Source organism: Macrotis lagotis, chromosome 8 (assembly GCF_037893015.1).
Source record: "Macrotis lagotis isolate mMagLag1 chromosome 8, bilby.v1.9.chrom.fasta, whole genome shotgun sequence".
NCBI classification, from domain to species: domain Eukaryota; kingdom Metazoa; phylum Chordata; class Mammalia; order Peramelemorphia; family Peramelidae; genus Macrotis; species Macrotis lagotis.
This window is the reverse complement of record NC_133665.1, coordinates 29,446,216-29,468,582: the sequence shown is the minus strand read 5'-3', so window position 1 is coordinate 29,468,582 and position 22,367 is coordinate 29,446,216. Positions and strand designations below refer to the sequence as shown.

At 34.9% G+C, this 22,367-nt stretch overlaps 1 protein-coding gene across 3 annotated transcripts in view; it reads left to right on the top strand.

The window, feature by feature from the left end:
- The first annotated feature begins 638 nt into the window (after positions 1 to 638).
- NTRK2 (neurotrophic receptor tyrosine kinase 2) overlaps positions 639 to 22,367 on the top strand; it is a 417,637-nt gene continuing 395,908 nt past the window's right edge. For all 3 annotated transcript variants that reach the window (XM_074196621.1, XM_074196620.1, XM_074196622.1), the window contains exon 1: positions 639 to 892. In XM_074196621.1, the coding sequence (XP_074052722.1) occupies positions 681 to 892 (212 nt within the window). In that variant the 5' untranslated portion in view covers positions 639 to 680. The remainder of the gene's footprint in view (positions 893 to 22,367) is intronic.

Here is a 22,367-nt window from a genome sequence, read left to right as displayed (position 1 = left end):
GGGTGTCCCACGTTCTCTAACGTACCTGGGACTCAGGACTCCTGGGGATCCAGTCGGCTCCTGGTGGCCCGCTGCGGGGGGATGGGGGAGGGGGCGGTGCGGGAGCATCCCCACTGCCAGCGGCATCGGGTCTCCTTCCCCTCAAGGGTCGGGGCCACGTCCCACCCCTAGGGGTGGCACCGCGGGTTGGATGGAGTAGTGGGAGGGAGCATGTCCGTCACAAGCAGCGTTGGTCCCCTTCTCCATCTCATCCGTTTCATCTGTTTGCCTCACAGCCTCAAGGTGCTGCGGCCATATCTTCCACCTCACATCCTCCTTCTGCTCAAGACTCAGCCCGGCTGTCTTCATCCCAGATTTGGCACAGGCGTGAACCCCTAAGGGGCGACTGAGTCCCCACCCACAGAAGGCGTGTGGATATGCACCAGAGACAGTTTTTCCAGTAGTGCCCCCAGTAAAGAGGCTCAAGATGCCCCAGCTGCTCCCGCCGCTTTGAGCAGTGCACACCGGGACCCAACAGACGCACAGAGTGCCGGGAGTAGAATTAAGAACGACCCCGTGGGAACAAGCCGGCCGGGGGCAGCAGGAGGCTCTTGGAGAGGGGGGCGGGGGGGCGGGGTGGGGGGTGTGTTTGGGGCGGGGGCAGAAAACATTTGATCTGTGGCTGGCTTCAGTGGCTAGGGATGTTGTCCTGGAAGAAGTGTGATGGACCGGGCATGGCGCGGCTCTTGGGTTTCTGCTGGTTGGCTTTGATTTTCTGGAGGGGCTCCCAGGCTTGCCCCACGTCCTGCACATGCAGTATTACTCGGATCTGGTGCAGCAATCCTTCTCCAGGTATTACGGCCTTTCCAAGACTGGAACAAAATAGCCCTGATCCTGAGAACATCACAGAAATGTAAGTATCTGCTACTTACTATTACTTCCTTAGCCAACATAAACCTTACCACCCTCCAAACATGGCCTGACAGGTAACCCTCTATTGGTTAACTGCATCCCAAATCTACATCCGAAGCAGTTGATTATTATATTTATCTGTCAACACCTTAATCATTTATTTAATCAGGGGCATATCAGGAGAGTCATGTTTTCCTTTTAAAAGGAAGTATTTTTTTAAAAAAATCTACATCTCTGTATCACATAATAAACATTTTTGGTTTCAAGGACTTCTATATTCATTTCATATACGGATACTTATGCATGACTTGGATTTGAATTACTTTTTACAGAGCTGTCCTATTAGCCTTTATGAGATAGTATGTGTATTGTGCAAAAAGAAGTTAGAACAATTCTTTATAGAAAGGAGACCCCTGGAAAAAAAGTAACTTTCTGAAATCTTAGAAAGGGAATATAGTATCCCTTCTTCGAGTTTTAGAGCTAACCAGTTTTCATATTTCACTTTCATAGATCAAAATTTGCCTGGGAGATTGTGCCTAGGGACAATTTTGAAAATGATCTGTAAGAGGAGAAGTTCTATGTATTGAAATGCACTTGCTCAAAAGGGAAAATGTGATAGTTGGAAGCCTAAAAGCCTGGTCTGATTTAATTTAGACTTGACTTCCCAGAGATATAATTTTGAGACCATTTAGATTATAAATCTTAATTGCCCATTGGACAATTTCCTGGGAATAAGTTGGATGATAAAACCATGTTAGTGCATAGACGAATGTTGTTATAAGAACAGTGACACTAGAAATTTTCTAGCTTTTCAGATTCTGTTGAGAAGCCAGATTATTTATCCCCCTCATCCCATTCCATGTTGTCCTATTAAAAGTCACTGCTAAGCCATAACTGATTATTCTACTAGCCAGTTCTCGATCACCTCTGTTAGGTGAGTAAATTCAAAGTTGCACTAATTCCTTTTGGAATGATAATAGGATTTTTACCCCTATCTTTCTTTTGATTTTTAGACTAAAAGTAGGATCTTCTGAAAGTAGGGTTTGGACAGAGGCCTTCTGGCTGGTAATATACATGAATATTTCATGTGGTGAGAGGAATAGTCTTTAAATATCAGCATGGAGTTCTCCTGATTTTATTTTTTTTTCTAGCTTGGTTGCTGCTTACCTGACATTCATTCTTATTCCATCAGAAAGAAATTTAGTTGAAGTAGTCTGTTAATGAGGGTCAAATGGCAAAGGTTACTTAATACTGTTAGATCTCCATCTCTTTGACATGTATAGTGAACCAAACATAACTAGAAGAGGAGGATAAGTGATCTAGCTATCCTATTGCTGATGCAGAGGAGTTTCTTGGTATAACATCCAAGGAATATGTGTCCTTATCAAAACAGTTAGTATTTGACTATTTCTTCCTCAGGAAGAGGAGAAAAAGTATATACAATTTGAAAATATAATTTTTTTTCTTGATTTTAGACTGCCATTATAAAGTTCAGAGAAATACCTTTGCTCCAATGTTGGGAAATGAATATATTACCAAAGGGAAAAGAAGGTATCTTGAAGGATCTTGAACTTTAATTAACTTTTCAGGTCTTAATTAAAAAAAAAAGAAAAGAAAGCTAATAATTAAAAGAAATCTTAGCCGGTAGTAGTAGTCAGATCTGACCATTATTCTATATGCTTGAATTTTATTGGTATAGAAGCTCCTGGAATGAGTTCATATTTAAAACATTCTACTTCTTTTACCCACAACACTATGGGGTTTTTTTTTTTTTTTTTTTAAGGCTCTTCCTTTTAAACAAAGCTATTATCACTATAATCCATTTCACAGAAGCATATTGCTGATTGCTTTCTATGATTTATTTCCCTTTGGATTTGTAAAAGCCTTTGAAATGCAGGGAAGTAGGGGGTAGGATAGGACAGCATAAGTATAAAGACATAGGAAAAAATTCTTTCAGTTCTGTTGGTCAGGTCTGAGGCCTGGAAGTTTTGAAAATTGAGAGAGTTCCATTCTTTGATCTGTTTCCTGGTTTTGTATGACCTTGCCTCAATTAGTTAACCTCTTGATGCCTTAGTTTCTTCATCTGCATTACAGTTAATAATGCTTCTTTGTAAAGTGCAATACAGGATCATTTAAAATGTGCTACTCTTTGAAAGTTTAAAAAAACAACAAACCAGGATTGAAGGATTTGATCTGACCTTCAAAACTTGTACCATATTACCTGGTTTTTCTTTTCATTGCTGAGCTCTTCAATGGGCAATTTTTCATTTTTATCCCTCAGGGGATACCAGGTCTCATTATGAACTGAGTGACATTTCACTGACATGTTATTGACAGTCATTGCAGTATACCCAAAATCATTTTTAAAAAATTTCTCCTTTTTTAAGCATGGTGCTAAAGTCTCACATTTGGCTTCTTTTTGTTATTTATGAAAAAATACCAGGCAACAAAATATGAGTAAAACCCTCCAGAATAATAAACAACAACATTGTTTAAAGTGGTAGCTATTTTAGGGCCTACAAATGAAAAAAGACCCAGTATGTAGCCAATACATCCTAATAATCCAGAGTTGTTTAGCACAAGAAAATGAAGAATGAAAGATATCTTCAGATATGTTCAGGGCATAGAATTTTATTTTTATTCTGATATAGTTTGTAATGAGTTATTTCTTTTCCATTAAAAGACTTCCTTTATAAACCTTTTATACAAACATCTTTCCTATTAGCATATCTACTTTCATATTATTTTCTATTAACACTATGTTAATAATACTTTAGGAAATAAAGTAGGTTGCTGTTTTTTTAATTGGATTTTCTTTTTTATGTAAAAATTTAACATACACAAGAGAAATCAAGCTCTCCTAATTGATTTATTCAAACATTTTTTATCTCAATCTTTTGATTTTGATATTTTAAATAAAATATTTTGATTTATAGGAATACACCTTACTGTACAAAATAAGGCATATTTGGGTGTCCAAATAGCCTTAGTTTTATTATAGCAGTGCTAAATCCATTTCAAGAATATCATTGTAATGTGTAGAAATAAGTAAAAACTTGTTTGAACCTTTGAATTAGCTATTTTAGATTTTTTAAAACTTAGAATTTAAATGCTTTGAAATGGGCAAGTATTATCTGAGCAAAGTTTCAAAGACTTAGGCAGAATGGTTCACAAAATATCACAAACTATTGTTTATCAATTTCAGGATTTCTTTGTAGAGAACTGCTTCTTTGATAAACTTTGTAAACTAGTAATAGCAGACATTTTATAGCAGCTTAAAATTAATAATGTGCTTTATGTTTCTTATCTTTTTTGAGTCCCACAATACTCTCATGAGGTAGGGGGACATAAGTATTATTAGCTCCATTGTGCAGATGAAGAAATTGAGACCTAAAAAAGTTGTGACTTAACCCATAGATACTCAGTTTTTATTGGAAGCAGAATTCAAAGTTAGGTTTTTCTTGACTCCAAGTCTATATTCTTTCCACAAAACCAACTGCCCCTTTTCATATTAGATCAGTATAAAATTTTGTCTTGAGACAAAAGGCCCATGGTCTCTGTTTTTGAAGCTCTTATATGTAGTTTATTCTTGGCACAATTTAGCAGTTCTCAAGTTGTGTCGCTAATAGATAGGCAAGTGCAACAAATCGTTTTTGTGGAACATTAAAAAATCTGACTTGAAATAGGGTATAAGATTTTACTACTTAATCATGCTTTTCAGATCTTCTACTGAAGAACCTAGAGTGTTGGATTGTGTATGACACACATTTCAAAACCACAGAGTAAAGTTCTAATGTAGTTGCATAAACCACTCGAGATTTGTTAATAAATAAGGCAAGTTTAATTTCCATCATAACTGATTTAAGATGACTTAAGCCTGTAGAAAAACATCTTGTCTCATCAGTAAAGATATTGACAGTATTAAGCAGGGTGAATAACAGGTTTTACATGTACACATCTGTGTCTGTGTGTGTGTGTGTGTGTGTGTGTGTGTGTGTATTATTCCATATGGCTGATCTTTGCAATGTGGAGACTTTATTACTTTTTGTGAAACAATTGAAAAGACCCTATGACCCTTTGCCTCTTCCCCCACCCTCCCAAATCTCCATCTTTGGCTACACAGGAAAATGTTTGAATCTCTTGCTGAAAGTGATACTTCCTCGTGGGAGTTAGGGCTATAGAGTAATAGAAGGCCCTGTAATATATATTGTTACAAGTAAGTAGTGGAATGTTGAGACAATGTAAAGGACACCCCCCCCCCCGAACTATAAGAGTTCAAGGCCTCTATTTGTAGCCATTTTAATGTCTAATTGTAAAATGCATTCTCAGCTAAAAGTGTAGTTCTTTCTGATTAGGAATATTTGGTAGCCTCTCTGATTCATTTAAATTAGAGGAGGGTTAAAATATTTTGGAGATGAGAGATTTAAAGGGTTTTATTCTCCTCCACTTCTCCCTTTCAAATGTCTCCTACTTTATAACTTATCTTTCCAGGCAAAGGAGGCTGCATATTGTCCATATTGAGAGATTCCAAACACTTTATGAACCTATCTTTTCCTTCCCAGGCTATACTTGCTGCCCCTCATCACTTTCATACTTCTATAGTCTAACATCCTTAGAATAAGATCAGGTATTAACTTTATTTTACCTTAGAGTAATGTAGATTTTCAGTCCTTACAGATCCAAAGGGTTAGATCCTGAAGATTATTCCTAAATTTTTGCTTGGTGTTTCCTTGGGTTTCCTTTAAGGGTCAGAAATCAAATAATTTCCGAACCTAAAATGTCAGGGAATTGAGGACTTAGTAAGGCAAATAACTTTATTTAGCTTTTACATGTCACTGTGAACCCCTCGTGAGAAGAGATAAAGACCCTATACAGATGGACACTCATCTGTCACTTATTTCCTTTTTGGATATTGTAAGGCTGTGAAATATTTTAAGAGTAATGAAGGAATGAGGCTGATAAATGACTCAGTGGACAGAGATCTGGACTGGAGTCAGGATGTCCTGAGTTCAAATTCAGTCTTAAACAGTTAAGCTCGGTTGTGCTTAATCCACTGGAGAAGGAAATGGAAAACCATTCTAATATCCCTGCCAAGAAATTCCCATGGACAGCATTGGGATCACAAAGAATCAGACACAGAATAACTGAACAACAATAACAATGAAGGAATGTCTGTGAAATAGTTTAAAATCTTTTAAGAGGTAAGAGACAGGAAAGTTCTTCACATGGACATAATTACACATACATTTGTGTGTGTGTGTGTGTGTGTGTGTGTGTGTGTGTTTGTGTGTGTGTGTATATCCATTGGGTTAGGAGCTAGAATACAAGAGGTTTGTATTTACTAGTCTTGAATCTGCCACCCAAACAATTTTAACCATAAGATCATAGACTTGAAGCAGAAAGGAACCTTCAAAGTCTTGTAGTCCAAACATCTCATTTTACAGATAAGGAAACTGAGACCCAGAGAGGTTAAATGACTTGCCTAGAGTTACATAGTTAAGTAGCAGAGGTAGGATTTGAACCCAGATCCTCTGAATCTAAAAATCCAAGGCAAATCACTTTACATCTCTGGGCCTCAGAATCATTATCAATGAAATGAGATGTTTAGTTTAGATCACTGATTCCTAACATTTGCAAATATAATGTTTAATATCAGCATTCCACAGACCTCCACATGACAATTTGTGAAAAACCTTCATTTGATCAAAATGGTAATACTTGGAATCATGTGTATACATATTCCTGGTCTCTCTCCCCTCTGTTTCCCCTAGATTTTGTGGTCCTCATTATAGAAACCATTGAGTTTCTAAGACCACTCTTAGTTTTATCATTTTATAATTCATTGAATCTAAATGCTTTATGGATCCTAAATGCAATTCTTATTATTTTTCTGGTTCTTTTTCATAGAGGACAGGGTGCCAGCTCATATTTTAAATTTGTATTCTATTAATATTTTTCCTAAGGCTGCTTGACCTTGTAATAATAAATCCAATGTTGTTATTCAACATTTCTCAATTCTTTACTTATGGACAGAATGTCCCTCCTCAACCTTCCATTTGGAAAGTGCAAAATGTAAATATCGTAGGTTAAAAGTAAGAGAATCTAGATAGACTTGTACAATCTAAATAGTGTCAATAGCAAATAATTCAAAACGGTATATTCTATTGAAAGACAGGAATCTATAGGGGAAAGGGATGGAGCTACCTCTATCAATATCTCTGTGACAGCTATATGATGATCAACTTCTCAGAGTCTCAGTTTCCTCATCTGTAAAGTAGGGATAATATTGGTCCCATATATATCATAGGATAGTTGAGGATCCTATTGATTAATGTATATGAACATATTTTATAAACTGCAAATTACCATGCAGATATAAATTGTTGATAAGATTGGTCAAAGGGCTTGGATGCAAGAAGATCTGGATTCAAATCTCACCTCATATGCTTCCTAATTGTGCGATGAGAGGCAAGTCAGTTTAGCTTTCATTATTTCCTTCACCTGGAAAATAAAGGTAATAAATATTCTTCCCTTATTGAATTATTGTGAGGATCATATTATCTGTAAAAAGCTATTAGTAGCATTATGTTTCTTTTTTTTAAAGAAAGATTTTATTTATTTTGAGTTTTACAATTTTACCCCTTTTCTTGCTTCCCTCCCCCACCCCGGACAGAAGGAAGTATATTAGTCTTGACATTGTTTCCGTGGTACACATTGATCTAAGTTGAATGTGATGAGAGATAAAGTATATCCTTAAGAAAGAAAAATGAAGTATAAGAGATAGCAAGATTACATAATAAGATGGTGGGTTTTTCCCCTAAATTGATATACACTAACACACCCCTAAATATGTCTTTGGTCTTTGTTTAAGCTCCACAATTCTTTCTCTAGATACAGATGGTATTCTCCATCACAGATAGCCCAAAATTGTCCCTGATGGTTTCACTGATGGAATGAGCAAGTCCATCATGGTTGATGATGACCCCCATGTTGCTGTTAGGGTGTAAAATGTTTTTCTGGTTCTGCTCATCTTGCTCAGCATCAGTTCATGCAAATCCTTCCATGCTTCCTTGAATTTTCATCACTCCTGGTTTCTAATAGAACAACAGTGTTCCAGGACATACATATACCATAATTTATTAAGCCATTCCCCAATTGAAGGACATTCACTTAATATTCACTTAATTTCCAGTTCTTTGCAACCACAAACAGGGCTGCTATGAATATTTTTGCACAAGTGATGGTTTCACCCTTTTTCATAATCTCTTCAGAGTATAGACCCAGTAGTGTTATTGCTGGATCAAAGGGTATGCACATTTTTGTTGCCCTTTGGGCATAATTCCAAATTGCTCTCCAGAAAGGTTGGATGACTTCATATCTCCACCAACAATGTATTAGTGTCCCAGATTTCCCACATCCCTTCCAACAATGATCATTATCCTTTCTGGTCATATTGGCCAGTCTGAGAGGTGTGAGGTGGTACCTCAGGGATACTTTAATTTGCATATCTCTAATAAATAGTGATTTAGAGCAATTTTTCATATGACTATGAATCGCTTTGATTTCCTCATCTGTCAATTGCCTTTGCATATCCTTTGATCATTTGTCAATTAGGGAATGGCTTGTTTTTTGAAAAGTTGACTCAGACAAAGGACTCATTTCTAAAATATACAGAGAACTGAGTCAAATTTAAAAAAAAAGCCATTCCCCAATTGTCAAATGGTCAAAAGATATGCAAAGGGAATTTACAGATGAAGAGATCAAAGCCATACATAGTCATTTGAAAAATTACTCTAAATCACTACTTATTAGAGAAATGCAAATTAAAGCTTCTCTGAGGTACCACCTCACACCTCTCAGACTGACCAATATGACCAGAAAGGATAATGGACATTGTTGGGAGGGTTGTGGGAAATGTGGGACACTATTACATTGTTGATGCATCTGTGATCTCATCCAACCTTTCTGGAGAGCAATTTGGAACTACGCCTAAAGGGTAACAAAAATGTGCATACCTTTGATCCAGCAATAACACTACTGAGTCTATACCCTGAAGAGATGATGAAAAATGGTAAAAACATCACTTGTACAAAAATATTCATCATAGCCCTGTTTGTGGTGGCAAAGAACTGCAAATCAAGTAAATGTCCTTCAATTGGGGAATGGCTTAGCAAACTGTGGTATATGTATGTAATGGAACTATTGTTCTATTAGAAATCAGGAGGGATGGGAATTCAGGGAAACATGGAAGGCTTTGCATGAACTGATGCTGAGCAAGATGAGCAGACCAGAAAAACACTAACAGCAACATGGGGGTGATCATCAACCATAATGGACTTGCTCATTCCATCAGTGCAACAATCAGGGACAATTTGGGGCTGTCTGCAATGGAGAATACCATCTGTATCCAGAGAAAGAACTGTGGAGTTTGAACAAAGACCAAGGACTATTACCTTTAATTTAGGAAAAACACCTTCTATCTTATTGTCTGATATTGCTATCTCTCATTCTTTATGTTTCTTCCTTAAGGATATGGTTTCTCTCTTATCACATTCAATTTGGATCATTGTATTCCATGGAAACTATGTAAAGACTGGCAAATTGCCTATTTTGGGGGGTTGGGGAGGGAAGTAAGATTAGGGGAAAAATTGTAAAACTCAAAATAAATAAAATCTTTAAAAAAAAAAAGAAAATTTGACTCAGTTACTTGTATATTTTAGAAATGAGTCCTTTGTCAGAAATACTATTTGTAAAAATTGTTTCCCAATTTACTACATTTCTTTTGATCTTGGTTATAGTGGTTTTGTCTGTTGCAAAAGTTTTTTAATTTAATGTAATCAAAATTATCTAGTTTGTTTTTAATGGTTTTCTCCATCTCTTCCTTGGTCATAAACTACTTCCCTTTCCATTGATCTGACAGGTATACTACTACTCCTTGATCTTCTACTGTGCTTATAATATTGTTTTTTATGTCTAGATACTATATCCATTTTTATCTTATGTTGGTATAGGTTGTGAGGTGTTGATGTAATCTAAGTTTCTTCCATACTAACTTCAAATTTTCCCTAGATATGTTTTTTTCCCCTCAACATTTTTTATCGAAGAGAAAGTTTTTATTCCAAAGCTGGACTCTTTGGGCTTCTCAAATAGCAAATCATCAAAATCATTTCCTGCTATTGCACCTAGTCCACTGGTCCATAACTCTGTTTCTTAGCCAATACCAGACAGTTGTGATGACTGATGCTTTATAATACAATTTTAGATCTGGTAAGGCTAAGCCACCTTCTTTTGCACTTTTTTTTTCATTGAATTCCTGGAAATTCTTGCCTTTTTATTTCTTCATATGAATTTACTTGCAATTTCTTCTAACTCCTTAAAGTAATTTTTATTTTTTGGAATTTTGATTGGTAGGGCACTAAATGAGTAGTTTAGTTTTGGTAGAATTGTCATTTTTTTATTATATTAGCTCAACCTATTCATGAGCAGTTGATATTTTCCCAGTTATTTAAATCTGATTTTATTTGTGTGAGAAGTGTTTTGTAATTGTTTTCAAAAAGTTTTTGAGTCTACTTTGGCAGGTAGACTCCCAGGCATTTTATAATGTCTGATGTTACTTTGAATGGGATTTCTCTTTCTAGCTCTTTCTGCAGTAGCTTGCTAGTCATATATAGAAATGTTGAGGTTTATGGGGGTTTATTTTATATCCTGTGACTTTGCTAAAGTTGCTAATTATTTCTAGTAGTTTTTTAGATTATTTTTTTTTGATTCTCTAGGTATGCCATCATGTCATCTGCAAAGAGTGAGAGTTTTGTCTCTTCCTTCCCACTCTGAATTCCTTCAATTTCTTTTTCTTCTCTTATTGCTGAGGCTAACATTTCTAATACAATATTGAATAGTAGTGGTGATACTGGGCATCCTTGTTTCACCCCTGATCTTATTGGGAGTGCCTCTAGCCTATCCCTGTGGCACATAATGCTTGTTGATGGTTTCAGATAGATAGTGCTTGTTATTCTAAGGAACAATGCATTTATTACTACACTCTCTAGTGTTTTTAGTAGGAATGGTGCTGTATTTTGTCAAAATATTTTTCAGGATCTATTGATATAATCATATAATTTCTGATAAGTTTGTTATTGATAAATTAATTATACTAACAGTTTTCCCAATATTGAATCAACTCTGTATTCCTGGGATAAAACCTACTTGATCATAATGTATTATCCTAGTGATAAATTGTTATAATCATTTTGCTAAAATTTAATTTAAGATTTTTACATCTATATTCATCAGGGAGATAGGTGTATACTTTTCTTTCTCTGTTTTAACTCTTCCTGTTTTGGGTATCAACACCATATTGGTGTCATAGAAAGAGTTAGAGTTCCATCTTCACCTGTTTTTCAAAAGAGATTAATATAGAGTTGGAACTAATTGTTCTTTAAATGTTTGATAGCATTTACTTGTGAATCCATCTGGCCCTGGAGATTTTTTCTTTAGGGAGTTCAATAATGGCTTATTGTATTTCTTTTTCTGAGATAGGGTTATTTAGGTTTTTAATTTCCTCTTTATTTAATCTGGGCAATTTGTATTTTTGCAAATGTTCATCCATTTCATTTAGATTGTCAAATTTATTGGCATAGAGTTGGGCAAAATAATTCTGAATTATCACTTTAATTTCCTCTTCATTGGTGGTAAGTTCACCTTTTTCATTTATGATACTAGCAATTTGATTTTCTTCATTTTTTTAATCAAATAGACCAAAGGTTTATCAATTTTATTGTTTTTTTCATAAAATCAGCTATTGGTTTTATTTATTAGTTCAATATTTTTCTTGCTTTTGATTTTATTAATTTCTCCTTTAATTTGAAAACTTCTGATTTGGTATTTTCCTGGGGGTTTTTTAATTTGTTCTTTCTTTAAATTTTATAGTTGTATATTTAGTTCATTGATTTCTTCTTTCTCTAATTTTTTCATGTAAGCATTTAAAGATAAAATATATACCCTGACAGCCACCTTGAGTGCATCCCATTGGCTTTGGTGTGTTGTGTCATTACTGTCATTATCTAGGGTGAAATAATTAATTCTTTCTATAATTTATTGCTTGATCCATTCATTCTTTAAAATGAGGTTATTTAGTTTCCAATCAGTTCTGGGTCTATATCTCCCTGGCCAAATATTTCATATGATTTTTATTGCATTATGACCTAAGAAAGATGTATTCACTATTTCTGCTTTTCTGCAATCAATCATTAGGTTTTTATGCCCTATTACATGGTCAACTTTTGTGTATGTGCCATGTACTACAGAAAAATAAGTATATTCTTTTCTATCCCCATTCAATTTCCTCCATAAGTCTATCATATCTAGGTTTTCTAACAATTGATTTACCTTCTTAACTTCCTTCTTGCTTATTTTAGATTAGATTTATCTAAATCTGAGAGCAGGAGGTTGAACTATTCCACTAGTAGAGTTTTCTTGTCTGTCTTCCTGTAGCTCTTTCAATTTTTCTAAGAATTTGGATGCTATACCATTGGGTGCATACATATTCAGTATTGAAATTACCTTATTATCTATGGTCTTTCAGGAGAATATAGATTTCTTCTTTATCTGTTTTTATACTATCTATTTTTTCAGCGGCTTTGTCTGAGATAAGGATTGCTACCTTTGCTTTTTTCACTTCAGTTGAAGCAAAATATATTTTGCTCCAACCTTTTACCTTTAGTCTATATGAATTTCTCAGTTTCAAATGAGTTTCTTGTAAGCAGCATATTGTAGGATTCTGGTTTTTAATCCACTCTGCTATTCACTTACATTTTAAGGGAGAGTTCATCCCATTCACATTCAAAGTTATAATTACTAACTCTTTATTGACCTTCATTATATCTTCCCTCTGTTTATATTTTTCCCTTTTTTCCCTTTACCTATATTCTCCAGTATTTTTTGAATACCACCACCTTCAGTGTGTTTGCCCTCCTATAGCTACTCTTCCCCTTTCTTTCTCCTTTCCCTTCCCCCTTCTTCCTTCCCTTCCTTCCGTTAGTTCCCCTTTTACTCCCCCTCCCCATCCTCCCCTTCCCTTTCCCCCTTAATACTTGAAAGGTAAGATACGTTTTTTAACTTAACTGAGTGTGTGTAAGTTAACTTTAAGTCAAATCTGACGAGATGAAAATTAAGGTGGTTCTCACCACCTCTGTTCTTCCCCTCTATTACAATAGGTCTTTTGTATCTCTTAATGTAATGAGATTTACCCCATTCAATCTCCTCCATCCTCCCATCTCCTTATTGGCTCCCTTTTTAAGGAAGTATTGTTTTTAAATCATTAAATCATGAGCCATAGAAAAGTCATGAGTGTCCATGACTTCAGGCTAAGTATATTTTCTTTGTTCTTGAGAGTTATGAGAATCTTTCTCCCAGGTGGGGATATAGCCAGTTTCATCTTATTGAAGAGCAGTTTTTTTCTTTATCTTTTTTTTTTACCTTTTCATGTGTCTCTTGAGCCTCCTGTTTGATGTCCAAATTTTCTATTTAACTCTGGTTTTTTCATCAGGAAATGTTGGAAGTCTCCTGTTTCATTAAATGTCCATCTTTTCCCTTTCAAGAGAAGGCTCAGCTTTTCTGGATAGCGGATTCTTGGCTGCATTCCAAGCTTCCTTCCTCTTTGGATTGTCTCATTCCAGGCCCTTTGATCCTTAATGTTGATGCAACCAGGTCCTACATAATCATCACTATAGCTCCTTGGTATTTAAATTGTTTCTTTATGACTGCTTGCAGGATTTTCTTTTTTATTAAGAGAAGAATTTTCTTCATTTCCCTTTTGCAACTTCTTTTCTAGTTGGTCAATTCTATTTTTGAAGGAGTTTTCCATCTGATCAAGTATAGTGTTGAGAGAATTATTTTCTTTTTGCATTTGCCCAATTGAGGATCTGAGAGAATTATTCTCATTTTGTAATTGTCCAATTGTATTTTCCAAGGATTTGTTTTCTTAATTTTCTCTTGAGTTTCTTATCCCAATTTTTCCAATTGATTTTTAAACTCTTTCCTGATTTCTTCAAGGAAGTCTTTCTGGGCTGGAGACTAATTCATATTCTCAGAAGTCCTAGATCTCTCTGGGTTAGAATCTATTTCTTCTATGTATTTCTCCATTGGTACCTCTCTCTCTCTCTGTCCTTTCTTCATCTTCCTAGGATCTTGTATTGGGGGTGGGGCAGAGCTGGTTCCCAAAGGTTTGCTTTTGAACCTAGAGGCTTTGTTCACTTGACTTAGTAATTCCAAGGATTGGCTAGTAGGGGTCACTGGTTGCTTTCTCTGGGGTGTTTAAGGCCCTCCGCAGCAGGGTCTGAGTTAACCATGAACAATGGGCTGGACCCTGGGGGGAGGGAGTTAATCTCCCTTTCAGTTGAGTGAACTCTGTTGCCCACAACTGAGCCTGAGGCTGTGGGGGGGAATTACTGTTCTTTCTCGGAAGAGGGATCACCTGAAAGTATATAGCTCAGGTCCCTTGCCTTGCTGGTTTTTTTCTAGGTGTGCTTTGCAATTCTCTGTTGGATTTTACCCACCCAATGAGTGGGGCTCACCAGAACTCCTCTCCCCCAGCCAAAGATTTAGTAGCTAAAGTTAGTTCTTGGACCCACCACTCACCAAAACCTCTGTGGCAGAGGCCGGTCCTCTGGCTTCCCCCCTCCCCCACTTCAGCCCCTGGTCTCCACTCCCAGTTCACCCATGATCCCCTGAGACAGTAGGTATTCTTCTCCTAGCTTCTCTTTCTGGGTTTTGTAGACTGAATTTCTGTTAAGAGGTTTCTTTCATGTTATTTTTGAGGGAAAACCAGGAGACCTTAGCACAGTGCCTGTCTTCTCTCTGCCATCTTGGTCAGAAGTCTCCATTATGTTTCTTTTGAAAAAAATAGACACTCCTTTATGGACAATGCTATTATTACATAAAATAAATGGCATTCTTTTAGCAAGTCAATTTAAACAGAAAGGAAAAAATAGAATGATCAAATGAAAAGTTAAAATAGTATGATAAGAGAACTGATAACTCTGAACTTTCAATGGATAAGTTATAGAAAACCATTTCTCTCTTGAAATCATTTTGATGTTTACCTTGAAATGTTTCAGTTATCTGAGTTATGTCTAGAAACTTTCAGGAAAATTCATTAGAGTTAAATGTGGAATGTGTACAACCCCGATTTCTACTAATGCTCTAAGATTAGTTTGAAGAAAATGTTAATATTTCTGGTTTTCCAAGGAGACAGTCCTTAACCACAGCCTGGAGTGATTATGTAATAATGCCTTCATGCTATGCATTGGAGAAATTCAAAGCACTTGATTTTAATTTTCTTACGGGTGATTTGAATATATATATATATGAAATATGTGTATGTATCTATTTAAATATATGTCACATACATGAGTATATATTTATATAATCTATTTTTGTACATAACCTATTGCTTTTGACTTCCTAATACTCAATTAAAATTATTAATGTAGATCAATACTGGAATCAAGAGAATATCTTGAGGATTAAAAATAGTTATAATTAAAAATAGTAATAATGCAATGATGTTTTTATCCTATATTAATACATGACTTTTCTTTTAGGGAGCTCCAGGTATTTTGCAAACATCTTCAAATTTATACTTTGAGAACTTTGAGTACTTAGGGAATATAGATACACAGAGTAGAATAATAGATAAATAGATAAAACAAGAAGAATAAAATATAATAGAATAATAAATAATAATTTACTTGTGGAGAGTGAGGAGGTTAAACTTGCCCAGAGTCATGGGGAATCCCAAAATTTGACTAAAAATAAACTCTAAACTTAATTTCCAACCCAATGTTCTCTCTAATATAACAGCATTTATCAAATTAGAACACCTTTACAGAGTTTTAAAAAACTAAAAAAAAATTGATAAGGATGTTCAGTCATGTTCAACTCTTTGTGACTTCATTTGGAGTGCTCTTGGCAAGATAATGGAGTGGTTTGCCATTTCCTTCTGCAGCTCATTTTACAGGGAGGAAAACTAAGGAAATGAAGACTGCCCAGGGTCATGCAGCTAGTGAGTATCCAAACCCAGATTTGAACACAGGAAGACATTCTATCCATTGTGTCACCTAGCTATCCAAAATAACCATTTAGCAGTGATCTTTATAAATTAGTTGAGCAGGCCTTTTTCATTTTGGACCCTGCTCTCTCAGGTAGAGTAAAATGAGGAGAACTCTCAGGCAATGTATATACAAATTAGTTAAGAGATAGATGTCAGTTTGGAAGGAGTAAAATAAAATGAAAAGTAATGAGCTAAATTTGTAAATTGTTAGCACTTAAATTAAATTCAATTAAGCACTAAAATTAAAATTTAAGTATAAAAATGCTTGCTTAAATTTTTATAATTTTTATGTTTTTGTTGTTGATAGTAAAGTGTCCCAAAGATTTGTCCATGACTCTAGATTATTTCATATTTCTATCAATAATTTGAAAAAAGACAAAGATGACATACTCCTCAAATCTGAAGATTACACAAAACTGAGAGGTGTAGAAAGGATATTAGATGTTAGAATCCAAAAACATCCTGGTTAGAATGATGGAACCAAAATTAATATATACAAATTTACTATGGATAAATGTATTATTATGTAAGCTTATCTTCTTAGGCTCACTGAAAGCATCCTTGGAACCACTCCTGTAGCAGTTAAGGATGACAGGAACAAGATGTACCTCATTTGGTTCCTATATGGTTTTGATTTCTTTTCTTGATCTCTATGTTTTGAAAGTTTTTCATTCCATTTAATTGGAGCCCCTGCTGAAATTACATCTATACAATGTTGTTCCTTAACCTTTTATGAATAAATATTATATCCAGGTGACTATGGGCAACAGTTTTGTCTGTGAAAATGCCCTGTTTTAGTATGGTCTATTTGTTGAATCCTTAAGGATATTTTGAGGTCTCTATTTGTAGTAGAGAGATTTATCTTCTGCTAATTTATGAAACTAAGTTTCTGATGCATTAATATTTTTTGCTTTTGTACTCCCTGAGGTTCCATCTGGTTATGTGTGATTCTATTGTGTTTTAATTTGGTGATGGTCTAAGAATCTATTCAAGGACTTAGAAAAGAGGTTTATAACATGGAGGTTCATGAACTTGTTTTAAAAAATATTTTGATAACTATTTCAATAAAATGGTTTTGTTTGTAATCCCAAGTATTTTGTTTTATGCATTTATAAGTATGATTCTGAGGATTTGATAGATTTCACTAGACTGCAAAAATATTTTGTGATACAAAAAAAAGTTAATCAGACTTCCTAAATTCCTCTGGTATTTCATTTTCCTGTCCAGATCATCAGTAGTATATGAAAATGACTGATTGCGTTTTGGGGGGAGGAGGCAATCAGGGTGAAGTGACTTGCCCATGGACAGATTTGAGGCCACATTTTAATTAAAGTCTTGATTCCAAATCCAATGATCTATCCACTGCACCATCGCTGTCCTTCCAATGACTTTTGTTTCTGATATTACCCCCACTAACTTTCACCCAAATTATCTGTTATTCCCTGATTCTTGAATTTCTTCACATGAATTTAATTTCCTGATATACAATGACTTGTTGCCCACTTCTCCCCATCCACTCATTTCTTTTGCCTATTTTGGTTTGAAAAATTTTTTAAAAGAATATGATTTTTTCATAAAGAATATGACTCTCTAAAGTCATATTCTGGTTAGAATATCAGACAACAAAAAAAATCAGAGATACTTAGATAATTTGCCTTATCTATAGTTGAGATACTGTCTTTGGATGGTGAGAATTCAGTAGTATGCAAATTAAGTGGTACATGGTAAAATGATGAAATTTATTGATTTGTACTATAAGATTTACACTTTTTACATATTATAATTAAAATATGTAATATATTCTTCTTTTATAGTAATTAATTGTCTAACATAGCTTAGCTTGAGTTCATAAGATTTTGATACATTCTTTATTATGAAACCACACTTTTATAACATTGGATATTAACCATACGTTTTACAAACAGCTTAGCTCTTAATCATAGATTTTCAGGAGTTTAAATCTGGTGAGTTTCTAGGCTATTGAAGAAGATTCTTCTTTATCTCTTGGTAAGTTTCTTACCTTTTGATACAATGGTATAAGATCATTTCATCTCCATTTAAGAATTTCTATAATTTTAGAACAATTCTGCTTTCCAGCATGTCAGTATGTTGATCAGTGTTCACCATTCCCTCCCTCAATGGGGAAAAGATTTTTCCTCATTGAGCAAAAAAGTAAAGTAAAAAGTGAAAAGCTAAAAAAAATCCCTAAAACATTTGATAGGAGGATTAATTATACTTCCCATTTCTATAGCTCTTCTTGTAAGCCAGGCACCATGCTCACAAGATTATTATGTCATTTGACCCTTCCATTAACTCTGTATATATTATTAGCCCCATTATATCGATGGGGAAAATAAGATTAAATTACTTTCCTAGCATCACACAGTTGATAAGTGTTAGAGGATGGATTTAAAGTCAGGTCTTCCTGACTCAAAGTCTGATACTCTCTGCAGTGCTTCACCTTGTTGTTAGATAAAGATGCTCAGATCTTGTAAACTAAGATAGATTTCTAACAACAGTTTTGGTAGATGAATCCTTGATTGAAAAATTGAATTTCATAACTAAAAAATATCTTTTCCCCAAACTTTAGTGCTCTACTCTTTGTATTGTCTTGCTTGTGGCAAGGATTTTTATTCCTTCATCTTTATAACAATGGTTAGTTGCTTTTTTAATTTGGTCTTCTCATTATTCTAATTTCAAGAAGTCTACACCATATTGCCAGAGAGTCCTTAATAACTCCTCCATTGTTGGAATTTTCTGAAAGATTTTGCTTATTTCCTGGGAATTAATCAAGCCATTTCTCAGTTGCAGCTCATTTTACTTGGTGAAAATTAAATTTCTGTCATCTTAATGTCAGTAAAAGCACACACACATATGTTATTTGCTGTCACCATAAAAACCACAGGAACATGATTGCTTGTTTCAAATATTTTACATATCATGGTAAATAAAAAATTATATCCCTTCCCTTTCCTTTTCAGTTTCCTATAATTAAATCCAATAACCTTTCCCCTTTCCTTATCTTTTTGAACTCTCTGAATTATTTGACATATTAATCTATTCCCTGCTTCTTGATACTCTGTCTGCAGGATATTCTTTGAGATACTGCTCTTAAGGTTTTCTTCCTGTCTTCTTTCTTTTAAACTTTCGTTGATATCTTTTGCTTTTACATCATCCCTATTTCCAAATATGCTCCTTCCCTTCTCCTGGTCAGCAAGCCATTCCTTTTTTAAAAAACAAATAAAAATATGTTCTATAAAACTAACACAGGATATCAACCAACTCTGAAAGAAGCAAAGGAGGTGAATTTTTTTAACTCTTGTATAGAATCATACTTGGTCACAATAATTCATAGCATCAAGTTTGGATATTTTATTATTTGTATTACTGAAGTCATTTTATATATTTTTTCCTATTTTTTTTGGTTTTGTTTTTTTTGATTCTGCTTACTCCACTCTGTATCAGTTCTCATTTTTTCAGATTTCTGCATTGCTTCCTATGGAATAGTAGTGTTCCATTGTGCTCATGCCCTCAATTTTTAAAAGTTATTTCCCAATTGATGAACAATATCAAAGTGTCCACATATTAAACAGTTCCTTTGGGTGAAGTGAAACCTTGAGTTAGAAGTTGATGGAGCAGAGTACAAATGATTTCTTCCTTCTTAGTTTTGTGATGAGATGTATAAATTTAATAAAGAAAGAATATACTTTGATTTATTATGAACCCAGTGGGAAGATAAAACAGCAAAGTGAAGTTGGCTTTTTTTCCCAGAACTTCCCCCTCCCACCACCACAATCATATTTTTTAATTGAAGTTTCAGTATTATGATGGGAGATTTCTAGCTTAAGTTGAATTATTTCTTCAATAGAAATGACATTAAATGATTTCCAGAGGTAGTTAAAAAACCCAGATTCAGAAACATGAGAACTGAGTTTGAATGCTAACTCTGTCCTTGTTTGTCATGTAATTTGTTGGGTTTGTCCTTTTAAAAAACTTACAAATTTATTCCTCTTTGGATTCAAATCTTTCTAATGCACATTATATATTTCTTCTTCTCAAGAAAGATTTATTGTGCACAATTTATCCTCCTCTTGGAGGCTCAGATTCTTCAAGACTATGATCCTGGATATATAACTTTCTAATGTTCTTTAAACTGAGGGATAAAAAATATTGCTACTAATGATTTCTCATTGTGGTTGTAAGGGTCAAATGAGATAATGTTTGCAAAATGCCTGGTAACTATGAAGTGCTCTAATATGGCATTTTAAGATTTGTGAAGTTTTATGTATATTAGCTCATTTGATCCATCTACACCTCTGTAATATGTTTTACACTACCTCTTGTTTTACAGATAGGGAAACTAAGACAGAGAGACTGATTTGTCATAGGTCATACAACTAGGATGTGTCTGAGTCACAATTCGAACTCAAAATTTTCTTACTCCAAGTAGAGCACTCCTGTGCTCTACCAATTGCTGCTAACAATTATAAATATTTTTGACACAAATCACTTGATAATCTATTCTTTAAAATAACTTTCCTCCCTTTCCCCACTTCACATGTGATGCTGCCTTACTCTCATCTCAAGGGGATAGCTGAGGGACGTTTCAAAGAAATCATTATAGATAGCCCTGTAATTCAATCTTACCATTTTCTCAAAAAAGCTGAAAGGAAAACATAACATGCTTAATATAGCTTAGGTGTTTAATAAAGAACATGCTAGGGGATCATATTTTTCTCTCATATACATTGTGAACTCACAACTCCAGGGATATTGATCTTTTGAGAGAAATAGATATGCTTCCTTGAGATAAAATGTTTCTTCTCAACCAGGTTGTAAACTCCTTGTTGATAGGTCCCATATCCTATGCAGGATGGAAAAAAGGATGAAATCAGGTTCCCTCTAAAGAACTGAGAAAGGAGTTGTTATCATGATAACTTTATGATATAATTAAAAGGAATTGTAAGCTGTTTATGATGAGATTTGTAGTTTCATGTGCAATCATCCTTGTTTTATTTCATAAGTTAAAAGTAAAAGAAAATAAAATAATTTTAAAGAAAGGATACAGTTCAGAAGCCACATCCTTCTTATGGAAAGCCATCTCTGATCCTCCTAGTTTTTGGTGCTCTTCTGGTCTTGCTTCCCTCCCTTCCCCACCAATATTTTGTATTTACTTTATTTTTTTGGATGTTTTTTCTTTAATTTATTTACCTATTGCTAAAATATTCTTGTTGTAAGAGTAAGCATAATACTCCCTCCCCCCCACAAAAATATAAAACTTCATGAGAAATAAAGTAAAAGAAAGAGAAAAAAATGTGTTTCAGTCTGTGTTCTGATACCATCAACTCTATCTCAGGTGGATCACATTCTTTATCCTAAGTCCGTCAGTGAAGTTACTTCCATATTTTTCCAGTTGCTGTTGCTGATTGTAATTCCCTCCATCCATTCCTCCCACTACCATTTATTATATTTTCTCTCTACTTTCACTCTGTCCCTTTTCAAAAGTGTGCTGTGGGGCAGCTGAGTGGCACAGCAGACAGAACACTGGCCCTGGGGCCAAGAGGCCCCAAGCCTACATCCCACCCCAGAGACCCAGCAACTACTCTGCTCTGTGGTCCTGGTCAGGCCACCCAATCTCACCACCTTCTTGAAAAGTAAAAAAAAGAAAATGTGTTATATCTGACTATCCTCTCCTATGATCTAACCTCTCCTCTATTACCCACATCCCCCCACCCCTCCCCCAGTCCCCCTTTTCTCCTTTTTTCTTCTAGATTTTTATAACCTATTGAGTGTATATGCTGTTTCCTCTCTGAGCCATTTCCTATGAGAATGAAGGCTCCTTCATTATCCTTCCTTTTCCTCCCCTTCCATACCATTGCAAAAGCTATTTCTTGACTCTTACATAAAATATTTTAGCCTACTCTACCTCTCCTTTTTCTTACTCCCAGTACATTTTGTTTTCACCCATTGATTCCATTATTACAATATATTATACCTTAAAATTCAGCTCTCTTCTGTGCCTTATCTATAAAAGCTCCTACCTGATTTATTAAATGAGAAGGTTCATATGAGTATTATCAGTATCATCTTTCCATGCAAGAATACATGCAGTTCATCATCAAGTCCCTCATAATTTACCCTTCTCATCTACCCTCTAGACTATGCTTCACCTGAATCCTGTACTTGAAGATCAAACTTTCTATTCAGCTCTGACTACTTCAACAGGAACATTTGAAATTCCCCTGTTAAACTGAAAGTCAATCTTTTCCCTTGGAAGAAGATGTTCAGTTGTTTTTTAGAAAGATTTTATTTATTTGAGTTTTACAATTTTCCCCCATTCTTGCTTCCCTCCCCCAACCCCCACAGA